This window comes from Odontesthes bonariensis, chromosome 23 (genome assembly GCF_027942865.1).
Source record: "Odontesthes bonariensis isolate fOdoBon6 chromosome 23, fOdoBon6.hap1, whole genome shotgun sequence".
Lineage (NCBI taxonomy): Eukaryota > Metazoa > Chordata > Actinopteri > Atheriniformes > Atherinopsidae > Odontesthes > Odontesthes bonariensis.
The window spans coordinates 31159102-31172766 of record NC_134528.1 but is presented as its reverse complement, the minus strand read 5'-3'; the positions used below and the strand labels follow the sequence as shown (position 1 = coordinate 31172766).

Here is a 13665-nt window from a genome sequence, read left to right as displayed (position 1 = left end):
TGATTTGTGCATGGCTTTCCCTTAAACAATGTTAGAAATAGAAATGTAATTTTCATAACGTGCAGAAAATCAGAAGGAACAGTTCATATGTAGAACAAAATAAGTGGTTTGTGGTCGGTTTGTACATCTATATTTACATGTAACTTATTCATTCAAATAATTCAAGCACTTACGCAAACTATATTATACAAAGGTACCCTTATATTGATATCACATAGAAGATTTATGTCAAAATGATAAAGATTACACCTAAATATGTGGAGATTGTTAAACATACATGGAATCACACATACACCTATCTATCTATCTATCTATCTATCTATCTATCTATCTATCTATCTATCTATCTATCTATCTATCTATCTATCTATCTATCTATCTATATATAGCTATATATGCACACATATACACATATATATATGTAGCCTATACATGCACAATAACATATTATATGTAGTCTTCTTTAATTTCAGGGTGGCATGGAAAACAAGATAGAGTCATTGAGTTGTAAAATAAATACTGATTGTTGCAGAGACTATCCTGAAAATGCACCTTTCTAACATTCACATGCATTTCTTCCAGGCACGTTAAAACAGCCTGCTCTTCTACACCAGAGGTTTTGCTCTTCTTGTTGATAAGAGGAAAGGTGCTTCGACCAGCATCCTTACAGCGAACAGCCGTGGTGGTGACAGAACAATGGTTTCAGAGCAGAGCCGGGGAGCACTTGCGTTTCCCAGATTTGACTCGTGGCAGTCGTACAAGAACAAACTGTTGTGGATGTGTGCTGGCACAAATAGCACCGATCTGACGGGTTCGGCTGAGCGGAGGGATACAATTGTTCAGTGGTTTGTGAATACATTGGGATTCTGCGGAGAAACACAAGTATGGATGGCAGCTGTGATGCGGCGCTGTTCTGCCGTTTTTTCAAGCTCGCAGGAAAGAGACTGACGCCTGTGCGGGTGGAGACCACCATACATTTAAATCCCCCGGGTCGTTTTTTACACTTTAGCAACCAATACCTTTTCCTTTTTATTTCCTTTAGACCGTTTGATTCTTTACAGCCACTTTAATGTCGTAAATGGCAGGTTTGTAAGGGCGTCGTTGTTGGGAAGTTTTTCGAGGGGGGGGGTGGGGGGCTTGACCAGCAAAGGGCCATGGCAGTCGAGGCTCGGCCGGAGCTGGTCGGGAAGCGGTTCCTCTGTGTCAGTGGGGACGAGCCACATGAAATCGGCGACATTGGTCGGTTGCCGTGGAGGTCTGGGGTAATACGAGCAGTCAACAACCGCAACGGCGACAGTTCCGAGCTGACGGTAAGGGAAGCGCTGACTTTGTCCGAGCCTTTGGTCTGTTACATGCAAAGCCTTTGGTCTGTTCCATGCAAAGCAAATGGCAACCCTAACAATAACATAAAATAACCCTAACCCAAAGCAAATGGCAAAATCTGTGGTTGTCGGCTAGCCAGCCAGGCGATATTGTGGATTTGCAAGCGGAAATAATTTAGCGGTTGCTTTGGGATTGTGGATCTCTGGCTTGAAGAGTCTTCCTTTAGTATTCAGTATGGTTTCGTAAAAGTATGTGTCAGTGTTGGGTTTTGGACTACTTTAAGCAAAGCAAGTCCATGGGAGGCAGACTACCAGCAGGGGTTATGGAAGGCAAACAGCTAGCTTTGGCTCCAGACAGCTTATTTACATCAAACTCCCCAAAGCTATTCCACCCATGCACACTGGCTAACTGTAGCATTTCTGTGCTCTCATGTGTAGTAAATACTAAGAACATTTGGACGACAGCGGGTCCAATTTCGATCCTCTTTCATCTATCTGTCTGCAGAACAGGTGATAGAAGATGATATCATTGTAATCTAAGCCAGCAGTGAGTACAGAACCAGGTGGATCCTGTTGGCATTCAGGAGTGGATGCATTTGTAAAAGCACGAGCAGGAATCTCAGTCCCGTGCAGCTAAAACGCTTTAATCTGCTGTATACTGCGAATCAGCTGACGGAGGTGAGGTTAGCTTTCCACAGTTATTCCCGCCTTACTGATTTAACGTTGAACTAATCCTTCTAAGCTGGTTATTGTTCACATTGCTGTGTGGAGGGCGCATGGATCGATCATATAGCCCTATGTGCCTGTTTCAGTCTGGCCGACGGTAACCCCATCGACTTGGACGGGGGTGCAGGAATGCTGGGACTTGTAAAAACATCAAACTGGCTTGCTGCAGGCTGAACAATGGCCAGTGTGTCTTCATGTCAAGTATTGTCTGCATCTGCATTTTAAGGAGATTGTGCTACCAATCCCCTGTCGCGGAGCACTGGAGATCTGTCCTGATTGATGTATCATTGAATTCTCACATAGTCACTTTCCAGCTCCTCAGTTTTTTTAATCTTTCCAAATATTTCTCTCTCCTGATTTTCTTTTCCTTTCACCTAACATGCTAAAACCAGCAGGTAATGAGCTATATGCCTTGACAAGCCCTGGCTTGGTTAACACAGCGTTGCTGCTGTACGGCGTGCCGATCCTTCCTTTTCTTTTGTTCCCAGGCTCCATCTATCTGTAAGCAGAAAACTGGGCAAACACCAGCCCATTTCACATTTCATCATTCATCGTGTAATCTTTGTATATATACGTCGGACATTCAGTCATCAGATATTACATCTTAAGGCAAATATCATCATCTGATGGTGTCAGTGCCATTAGGTAGGGTTATTCTTTGTGTCTGACCAAGATATCTGTTAAAGCTCGGCCAACATACATAGCATAGATTATTATTCTATGTTATTATCGACATAATCTGTTTTTTTTAATAAATTGCAGTAGCCACATTCTTGGTGTCACAGTTTGATAGCTTTCTGTTATTCTGAATTTAAATAATGAAGTTTGAAATGCAGCAAAGTGAGGTGGCATAACTCTGTTACAGTGCCATAACCGAGCATCTTTATGTTGCTCATGGAATTGACTACATTGAAAATTGTACGTGCGTGCTTGTATTAAACAGCATTTTCCCAGCTTCCTGCAGAACTGGTCTTTGTGTGTGATGTGATTTAGGCAAATAGTGCTCTCCTGGTTGTATCCACACAATGGGGAACAGTCTCATTAGCAAGGGCTTTAAGTGGCTGAGTGAAGACAGTGGTGAGGGATTCAAGATTAGATTAAAAGTGTGTCAAGCCAAGCTGTCAGGGCTTTGTCCAGTGTCTGCGGTGAGACAGGGTGCTCCATGACTGCTGCTTCGCCTCTGAAGCCGAGTGCATCTGGATAAAAATGTCTTCACTTTTACTCAAGTCACCAACTCCAATCAGTTTATGAAGAGATCCTCATCAAGTTCACATTTTTTAGAATATGTGTGACATCTGTCCCGTGTCTGTCCCATCATTTCTGTCCCACACGTGTCCCATGTCTGTCCCATCATTTCTGTCCCACACGTGTCCCATGTCTGTCCCATCATTGTGTCCCATGTCTGTCCCATCATTTCTGTCCCACACGTGTCCCATGTCTGTCCCATTTTTGTCCCATGATTTCTGTCCCACACGTGTCCCATGTCTGTCCCATTTCTGTTCGTGTCTGTCCCATCATTTCTGTCCCACACGTGTCCCATGTCTGTCCCATTTCTGTCCCACACGTGTCCCATGTGTGTCCTATTTCTGTCCCGTGTCTGTCCCATCATTTCTGTCCCACACGTGTCCCATTTCTGTCCCACACGTGTCCCATGTCTGTCCCATATCTGTCCCACACGTGTCCCATGTCTGTCCGACATCTGTCCCATGTCTGTCCGACATCTGTTCCATGTCTGTCCGACATCTGTTCCATGTCTGTCCCATCATTTCTGTCCCACACGTGTCCCATGTGTGTCCTATTTCTGTCCCATCATTTCTGTCCCACACGTGTCCCATGTCTGTCCCATTTCTGTCCCACACGTGTCCCATGTCTGTCCCATATCTGTCCCACACGTGTCCCATGTCTGTCCGACATCTGTCCCATGTCTGTCCGACATCTGTTCCATGTCTGTCCCATCATTTCTGTCCCACATGTGTCCGACATCTGTCCCATTTTTTTCCCATGATTTCTGTCCCACACGTGTCCCATGTCTGTCCCATCATTTCTGTCCCACACGTGTCCCATGTCTGTCCCATTTCTGTCCCATGTCTGTCCCATTTCTGTCCCACACGTGTCCCATGTGTGACCCATTTCTGTCCCATGATTTCTGTCCCATACGTGTCCCATGTCTGTCCCATTTCTGTCCCGTGTCTGTCCCATCATTTCTGTCCCACACGTGTCCCGTGTCTGTCCCATCATTTCTGTCCCATTTCTGTCCCATGTCTGTCCCATTTCTGTCCCACACGTGTCCCATGTGTGACCCATTTCTGTCCCATGATTTCTGTCCCATACGTGTCCCATACGTGTCCCATGTCTGTCCCATTTCTGTCCCGTGTCTGTCCCATCATTTCTGTCCCACACGTGTCCCATGTCTGTCCCATCATTTCTGTCCCACACGTGTCCCATGTCTGTCCCACACGTGTCCCATGTCTGTCCCATCATTTCTGTCCCACACGTGTCCCATGTCTGTCCCATCATTTCTGTCCCACACGTGTCCCATGTCTGTCCCATCATTTCTGTCCCACACGTGTCCCATGTCTGTCCCATGTCTGTCCGACATCTGTCCCATGTCTGTCCGACATCTGTTCCATGTGTGTCCCATGATTTCTGTCCCACACTTGTCCCATGTGTGACCCATTTCTGTCCCATGTCTGTCCCATGTCTGTCCCATCATTTCTGTCCCACACGTGTCCCATGTCTGTCCCATTTCTGTCCCACACGTGTCCCATGTGTGTCCTATTTCTGTCCCACACGTGTCCCATGTGTGTCCTATTTCTGTCCCACACGTGTCCCATGTGTGTCCCATCATTTCTGTCCCACACGTGTCCTATTTCTGTCCCATTTGTGTCCCATGTGTGTCCATGTCTGTCCCACCTGTGTCCCATGTCTGTCCTATTTCTGTCCAATGTGTGTCCCATGTCTGTCCCACCTGCTTTGGATAAAAGGCTTCACTAAATGAATGTAATGATCATGAAGTTGTCTCTGTGACGGTGCAGCTTCACACACTGATGAAAACCAGCTGAGCCCGTCCACAGTAAGGACATACTGTCTCACATGGAAAACAAAGTATGGAAGTATGCTTCATGCTACTATCCAGTGTATCTGAAAGACCTCGTCAGTACTGTGCTTCTTTAGTTGATGTATTATGACTCAAATTGCAACAACTGACAATTTAGTTGGCGTCATTGAGCGTTACGGTGTTGAGCCGTGAATTGGACGTCTTTACAGCTCTGTACATTTTGTTCATGCTGTGCCCTTTACTGTTGTTACTGGCTCTTTCTCTTTGTGTGCCAGGTCAAAACCTGGGTCAGGACTCACAGACTCTGAGTAGAGTTCCTTGGCTGCTTTGACTCTACTTCTGGGTGTATTACGTGGAGGAGAAATTTAGCCACCAACCACCCATATTAGATTTCCATGACACGAGAAAAAAAACAAATTATTGTGATATTTTCTCATATACGTTGGAGGATCAATCACAGGACAAGGTGGGTTTGAGGTTAATTTGAACAAATTATTTTTTTTTTTCACAGGCCATGCAGTCATAAAACAATTATCAATGCATCTTGATGCGTTTCTTTTCGGTCTTCACTGTGTGGAGACTAGGTACTTTCAAAGAAAAGTATTTGAATTGGATCCAAATTCACTTTCTTCCAGTATCATTTATTGATAAAAACAAATAATAAATGTGGCCAGTTAACTGGAATTTTTCATTTGTCAGCATATTTCACCACACTGAAAAAGACCCAACAGGAAAAGTGTTTCCGTAGCAGCATACTGGTCTATGTGTAACACCATAGACCAGGGATGCCAGGGTGAAATCGGTCAGGGGGCCAGATTGTTTTCAAGTGGGACCTCGGGGGGCCAAATTACCGGTACACTTTTGGCCTGGCAAGACCAAACACTAAACAAATAGACATGCTATTTGATATAATTTATGAAGGCCTGCTATACATTAAAAATTAATTGCAATACAATACCCTCACAATGAAGCATACAATTATATGGCAGCCAAAAGCAATTTACCCTCTATAACTGTGTAACATCAACCTCTGCATGCCAGTAACTTACATTTAAAATATTTTAAAAACAACAAAATGGACTAGGTCACATAAATAACACAAGTAAACTGTAAATTACTTTGATGAGATTTATTGACAACTTGCACATAAAATAATCTCGATGCACAGGCCTAATTAGGCCAATTAAAAAGATGGCCAGGCTAAATAGGCCTAAAGAAGTCAAAACAATGTATTAAGGTTAAGTAGGCCTACTCCAACAGGCCAAGTGACTAAATATTCAGTAGACATTAATAATAAAAAAATACCTAACATTACAACAAACAACTGATAGCACATTTAAAATTTAACATTAACAATCAACTCCCACAAACATTTTCACATACCTATCTCCTTTATTCCCATCATTACTTCCTTGCACTATGAAAGATGAGGAGATAAGCCAGCTACATTTTACATGTCGAAGCCAGAAGCCTTTTAGTTTTCACCAGCTTGTCCATATTGGGGGACAGGCTCTGGGCCGTGGCTATTTTCATGACATCATTGAGATGCGCATCTGTCAGGCGATTGCGCACTTTCGATTTATTAATATTCATAACTGAAAATGCCTGCTCACATAAGTATGTTGTGCCAAACATACAGAGTATTTTACCTGCAAAGGCAGTGATAATTGGGTACTCGGGTGGCAACGACTGGTAGAATGATTCAATTCCAACAGATGCGTATGTATCTTTCAACCGCGCGCAGCATTGCAAGTCTATCAGTTCCATTTGCATCCCCTCTGGGACCTCGGAAGCATCCGTCGTGAAAGGAGAGCGAAAAAGCGAAAAGTCCTTTTCCAGTTCAGTGAAAACCGTGAATCGATTGGAAAACTCGCCCATGAGGCCGGAGAGCAAGCTTGCATACTTGTCCATGCTCTGATGGTTGACATGCAGAGATTTCAAACAGGGGAAGTGGGCTGCATTGCGCTGGCTGAGCTGTGCCTTCCATAACGCAAGTTTAATTTGAAACGCACGGACACTGTCGTAATACTCGGTAACGAGTTTGTTGCGACCTTGCATAGTAACATTCAAGACGTTTAAGTGTTCGGAAATGTCCACTAAAAAGGCTAGGTCTCTGGTCCATTCGGGGTCGTCCAATTCCTCCACAGGCTTGCCTTTAGCCTGCATGAACTCGGCTATCTCGTTGCGCAATTTGTAGAACCTTTTGAGCACTGCGCCTCGGCTCAACCAGCGCACATCGGTGTGATAGGGAAGGCCGTGATGAATGTCATTTTCAAATAAAAATGCATCGAATTGCCGATGGTTAAGCCCTCTGGCTCTGATAAAATTGACAGTGGCAAAAACAACACTCATAACATGCTCCATTTTCAGACTTTTGCTGCACAACGCCTCTTGGTGTAAAATGCAGTGAAAGTTCCAGAATACCTGGTCTGGGTTAGCCTCTCGTACCTTTTCTCTCAACTTGACGACCACTCCGGCCTTTCTTCCTACTATGGAAGGTGCACCATCCGTAGCCACACTGACAGCGCGACTCCAGTCCACCTCCAGATTGTCAAGGGCCCCGACAAGGCTAACAAACACGTCGTTAGCTGTAGTCGTGTCTGTCATGGGTACCACGGAAACAAACTCCTCCGTGACATTAAAGGCAGCATCCACTCCGCGAATAAATATCGCCAACTGAGCCGTATCAGTCACATCAGTGCTCTCGTCAAGAGCAATGGAGAACGCGACGAAGGATTTAATCTTTTCTTTAAGTTGGCTATGCAAGTCGCTGGAGAGCTCTTCCACTCTCTCGGTCACTGTAGGTCGGGATAAGCTGATGTTCGCGAGAGCTTGTCGATTTTCTGGACACACTAGCTCGGCTGCCTTAATCATGCACGTCCTCACGAATTCGCCCTCAGAGAAAGGCTTGGAAGCTTTGGCTATCTCCCATGCGATGACATAGCTCGCCTTCACTGCCCCCAAACATGAAATAAAATGTTAAGTTAGTATTGAGAATGAGGAGTCACGGTTGGCCATGTTGGCAGGAGATGCTATTGGTTGCCAGGGGCAACGCCATCAGAACTTAACGGAGGCGCGCTGAGACAGAAATCCCAATTCGAAAACAGCTGCATTTAACGTAAAAATAAGAATTTGAGAAGATATACAATTAAAACGAACCTTCATATGTCTCTCGGCATTTCGAGAAAGCCGCTTGCTGTTTTTGGAGGGATGAGGCTAGCTCGTTTAGCTTTTGTGTCCTACGTTGCCCTGTGTAGTCGTTGTACTTCTCCTGATGGGTCTCGTAATGTCGTCTGATGTTGTACTCCTTTGGCACAGCCACTTGTTGCGAACAAATTAAACACACTGGTTTGCCCCTCACTTCCCAAAAGAAATACTTTTCTTTCCATCTCTCCTGAAAGATTCTACATTCAGAGTCAACCTTCCGCTTTTTAGACAACATCCTTCCTGACTGATGTCGCGCGACTCGTCAGTTAGTACCTTGGACAGTGCACGCGCTGCCGGTGTCTGTTGCAGCGCGTGTACTGTCCAAGGGACTGAGACCTGCACGAGCGAGAGACAAACTTTTGGATTACGTGGAAATTAATTGAATGAATATTATACTTAAAACCATTAAGGATCAAAAAACAAAAGTAGATTTAAATTTGTTGATAATAGTATTATTTATTTATTTAAAAAAAACAAAAACTTCTCAACCACTGATGTAACCGGGCCGGTTGTGATGTCCATTCGGGCTGGTTCCGGCCCGCAGGCCGTTACCATGGCATCAGTGCCATAGACAAACCATCTTTTTTTCTTTATATGTCCATGTGTAACACGCTCTAGTGGTTACTCGAGGAATCGTTTCAGTCCTAATTCAGAATCAATTTGATAAACGTGACAATACTTTTAATTGGCTGATCTAAAGTTTTTGACGCTTGCTGAAAGAAAGTGTTCAGTGCTCATTTTGAGCCTTTCACTGGTACTGAGGCAAAAAAAAGTGCCAGACTCATACCTTCCAGTTAAAGATGAACTGAAACGAATGTTCATCTATCATTCAAATGAAATTTTTGTCTTTTTCTAAAACCATCAATCCAACTTGAACTAAATTTTCCGGGCATAACTTGTTAAAACGGCCATTTAAAAGTGTGAATTATGTGGCCTTTGGTGCGAAATTGGCCATGTGACCGTGACGTCATAGGGTTGACTCCCTTATTTGCTAGAATGGCTGGCTGCGAAAACAACATACATTTGATGGACCTATATCTAATAAAGGAACCAAAATTCTGATACAAACATCAGCAGGTCGAAAGAACACACCTCTAACATTATGTGGAAAAACTTTTGTTGAATTTAATCCACACAAATCGATTTAGTATCTATATTGTAGAGGCTCTCTGCACCTCCCGTATGGGTAATGGAAATGAAAGAAAGTTACCATTTTCGGCACAGGATCGGCGGGCACAAAACAGCCATCGCTCCTACTACACGCTGATTATTATTAAGATGCTATCAATCAAATGACACAATAGTGTATGTTTGCTGTGGTAAACTGGAAAAGATTTGAACATGCCGGTTTCGCAGATATGGCATTCTGCTGCGCTGTCTTTGACACGTTGAAACCTAACGAAGGGGCACTTTGAAATCCAGCCACTTAAAAAAAAACGTATGTGATAATAACATGGTTTTAATGTAAGCTTAATAAACAATGGCGTGGATTAACGGGTCGGAGATCCTCCAGTGTGCGGCCCCATCTGCGGATCCTCACGGGTCGGCGGCAGGGAGATGGGCACCCGGCCTCGGCACGACTGACAGCAGCCATCGGTAGGACTGATCCACGGAGCCTCGGATGTCGTAGCCGGCGCAATCACCGGAGAGACCAGACAGCAGATGGCGAGCGTTGTTGGTGGAGGGCAAAGCCAGGTGGGCTTTCAGCCGGCATATTACTCCACCTCTCTTTCCACGTCTTCTGCGACGGCTGTTGCGTGGCAACCGACCAGGTAGATGCCATAGGTAATAGCTCTTACCTATGGCAACCCTAGGGTACAGACGCCAAAACAGGTGGCGGTGGCTTTGTCTCATCGTTGACATGATTGATATTATGTCCACAGAATCTCTGATTTTCAAGAGACTCAGGCGATTATGCATCAGTAGTGATGAAAACGATAAAAACATGACAAAACACAAAAAAAGCTAGCAGAGGTAGACGGCCAGCCACTCACAACGTCGCCAAATTCTAGCTGGATATGTGTGTAGACCGAAGAGCAGAGCGAGCAGTCCCCTGCTTCCGAGCAGCAAACTCCGTAACAGGTGCAGCTATCGGCAGGCGGCAGCAGGCAGCAGGCAGTGATGCGATCCACCGTGCTCTTGTCTTTGCCTTCTCCTTGTCAGCCTCAGTTCCAGTATTTTTTAGTTTGGGAAACATGTGCAGAGAGATGCCTTCAGTGAAGCTGCTATTTTTGCAACTAACACCATTTGGCCCTCCAGCAACACAATATTTTCCACCGTGCTTTGATGTCTTAGCCATAGATGCCGCCATTACAGTTAGACTACTAGAACTTCTGTGTCAACCCTATGACGTCACGCATAAAAAAATGAATTCGCACAAAAAGACAAAATGTGGCTCCTTTTGAGCCCGTTTTAACATGACTTCCCGGATAAATTATTATCCAGACAATATCTCATTTTAATCGCAAGGCTTGGAACCTTTAGAATCAGCAGCAAAAACTGTGAAATTCCAACAATTAAAATTTGTTTCATAAGTCCTTTAATGAACAGGCAGCCAGGTCCTTCCAGTCCACTGCACACGCGTGTACAGTAGCACTGCTGCCAGCTCGTGGTTAGGACTGTCTCTGTGTCGCTGATCAGCAATAAATGACTAGCTGCCACTGGGGAACAACCTTCCACATACATGCATGCGGGGTAACTGAGGTGCTGCAATATTCAGTGAGTGTGTGGTGAGTCCTTGTGACTTTTTCAAACATACCTAAAAACATCATAGAAGAAAAAAAATAATGGAATCACCTTGTCATTTCCAGTTTTTTAATGCAAATGATATGCAGTTCAAAGGTCTTACAAACCTGAACAGGCTATTTAACCTGGCTGACACAATGGGAACGGTTCTAAACTTTCCTCAAGAAGGTCATTCAACACAGACTATGTCAAAAAGGAAGCATAAAGGTAGACGAAGGAAAACATCAAAGCATCAAGACAGAAAACTCAAAGCAATATGCCTTAAAATACAAGAGGCACATATAAAAACAGAGTTGGTGTTTACAACCAAACTGAATGAAAGCGATATTCAGTGATGAATCGCCATTTTGGAGCTTTAGTTTGGTCCAATGGAACATAGAAAGATGACTGGCAGAAGGAAACATTTCCACCATCATTGATGATGTGGGGCTGATGGCAGGTAAAGGAGCAGGGGAGATGGCAGCCATTACCTCTGCAGGAGAGGCTCAGGTGGGCTCTGACATCAATCATTTTAGGATAATGCATCTTTCCACAGAACAAAGTGTTCAAACTTTCTTCAGGAAAAATGACATGATCAGCAAAAATAAGGTCCACAATGAGGCTGATGTGTCCGCTGTTACAGCCCTCACACAGCAGGCCAGCTGTTTGGCGTGTCTGTGGCGGCGGCCAACCTCTGTCTCATGCTGTGGTGTGTCGCTCACAGTCTGACTAGTTGGAACTACTTTTTGCAATTTAAAAAAGAAAAAAAAAATTGTTAAATCAAACATTGGGTCGGTCAGTCCAGTCCATAATGTGGCCGTTTGGAGGATTTCAGGGGAGACCAACGGCCTCGTTACGTGCTGTATTCTGGCTGATACTCATTATGTCATAATTCAACCCAGGAAGTGATAACATCAGAAGTGATGTATGATATGATGTGAATTTAAATGAAGAGTTTATCAGAACACGTAACAGCTACAGCCATGTTCAATAATACAAATACAACCAGAACTGCCAGAATTGATTAAAAAACCCAGCTTTGTGCTTATGTGATAAAGTCAGTGGGCAGCCCCCTGCTGTCTGAACTTTTGTTGGTACTTCATCATGCAAAATGCTTTCAACTTGGTTTCTCATGAGAAGGAGATCAAAGAGATGGGATTTTCTGCAGACCCTGTAGGTGAAGCTGTAGTGGACTCTGATACACCAAGCCGTGAATGGGCTCTGTGTCTGAAGCCTCTGTGAGCGTTTGCCTCTCTTGTCTTTTCGGTGTATAACACACATGCACACACTCTTTTTGTTCAACCGCTTCACCATGTTAAACCGATGTCGGGTCGGGCATCTCTCTGATGGGCTGTTTAGCATACTTGATAAACTCTAGTACGTTCATGCAGCTTTAACTGAGCTATACTTTTATTCATAAATCTTAAATGCTTAATAAAAGTGTATATGTATATTTGTTATCTAAACACCAGTTCTTGAGTCTGAACACATTATAGAGGTTATAAGTGAGCAATAACCATGTTGGATAATAATGCCTATAAAAGATGTTCTTTTTCCCTAATAAATCCTTTATATACTCCTGCGCCATCCTGCTCCACGGATGTATTGTACGTTGAAGGTTGTGTTTGCTGTGTTCCAGAGGAATGTTTTAGTCCGGCTTTGCTGACGTAAGGAGCTGAGGCAGAGGGGTCTACCATTGCTGCTGCTTTCATTAGTCAAGTCCATACCTGAAAGAATAAAAGCTGTCGTTAAACCAAACAATCTACACGTTCAAGTATGTTGTATGAAGCCAAAAAGTTGCTGTGATGAAGTCTTTTCGTTTTTTTTACTAAATCAAACCGCTCAATGAACATCCTCCAAGATTGGTTATTCCCTCATTTCTACCAGAGATTGTAGCATCATTATTTACATTATACACACAAAGGCAGATGATTTCAAACAGTCTGCCATGCACAAGTATAAAATCAACCTTAATGTCTTCATTTAGTAGATTTTGGTTTACACTTTAAAACAAGTGTTTGATTATAGCCAGCATGTCGGTTTTGTAATAATGTCAAATGTAGTTGATCTAGCTGAGAACATGCAAAGTTTCATCAGTCTGAACAAAGAGAAACTGAACAATTCAGGTTTCCACATCTCCACTGAAGGTAGAAGTGGATCTTCTGGAGTGAGTGTTGGTGCGTGCAGCTTCATCATCTGTCCTGCCGACATGCTTCTGTGGATGCGTCTTATACTATGAACAAAAACAGCCATTACTGATGATCTATAAACCGCACCCAGAGATTTTCACTGTGTTCTTTTTGGTATAATGTCCTGCCTCTTCTGGACTCTGCCCCCCTGCCCTGGCATATCCAGCTGTCAGACTGCATCTCCAACAGGAAGTCTCCTGCACTGAAGTGCGAGTGTGAATAACAAGAAATTGTCTGCACTTCTCCTTGAAAAACTGAAATATGTGAAATGTGTGAAAGGTGCTTGAGTAGCTCTGTTGTGATGTAGTTCTTGTTCTTTGTGTCTTCCTGCTGGTGTTGGAAGGCAGCACAGACTCACATCAGGGGGATTTTAGCATTTGTTAGTTGTTGCAATATTAAATGTAAATCATGCCAGGTCAATAAAAGCAGCTTATAGCAG

General features: G+C 43.8%; 1 protein-coding gene across 2 annotated transcripts in view; it reads left to right on the top strand.

The window, feature by feature from the left end:
* The first annotated feature begins 885 nt into the window (after window positions 1-885).
* The window catches only part of jmjd1cb (jumonji domain containing 1Cb), a 189060-nt gene continuing 176280 nt past the window's right edge, over window positions 886-13665 (top strand). For both annotated transcript variants that reach the window (XM_075456812.1, XM_075456811.1), the window contains exon 1: window positions 886-1310. In XM_075456812.1, the coding sequence (XP_075312927.1) occupies window positions 1155-1310 (156 nt within the window). In that variant the 5' untranslated portion in view covers window positions 886-1154. The remainder of the gene's footprint in view (window positions 1311-13665) is intronic.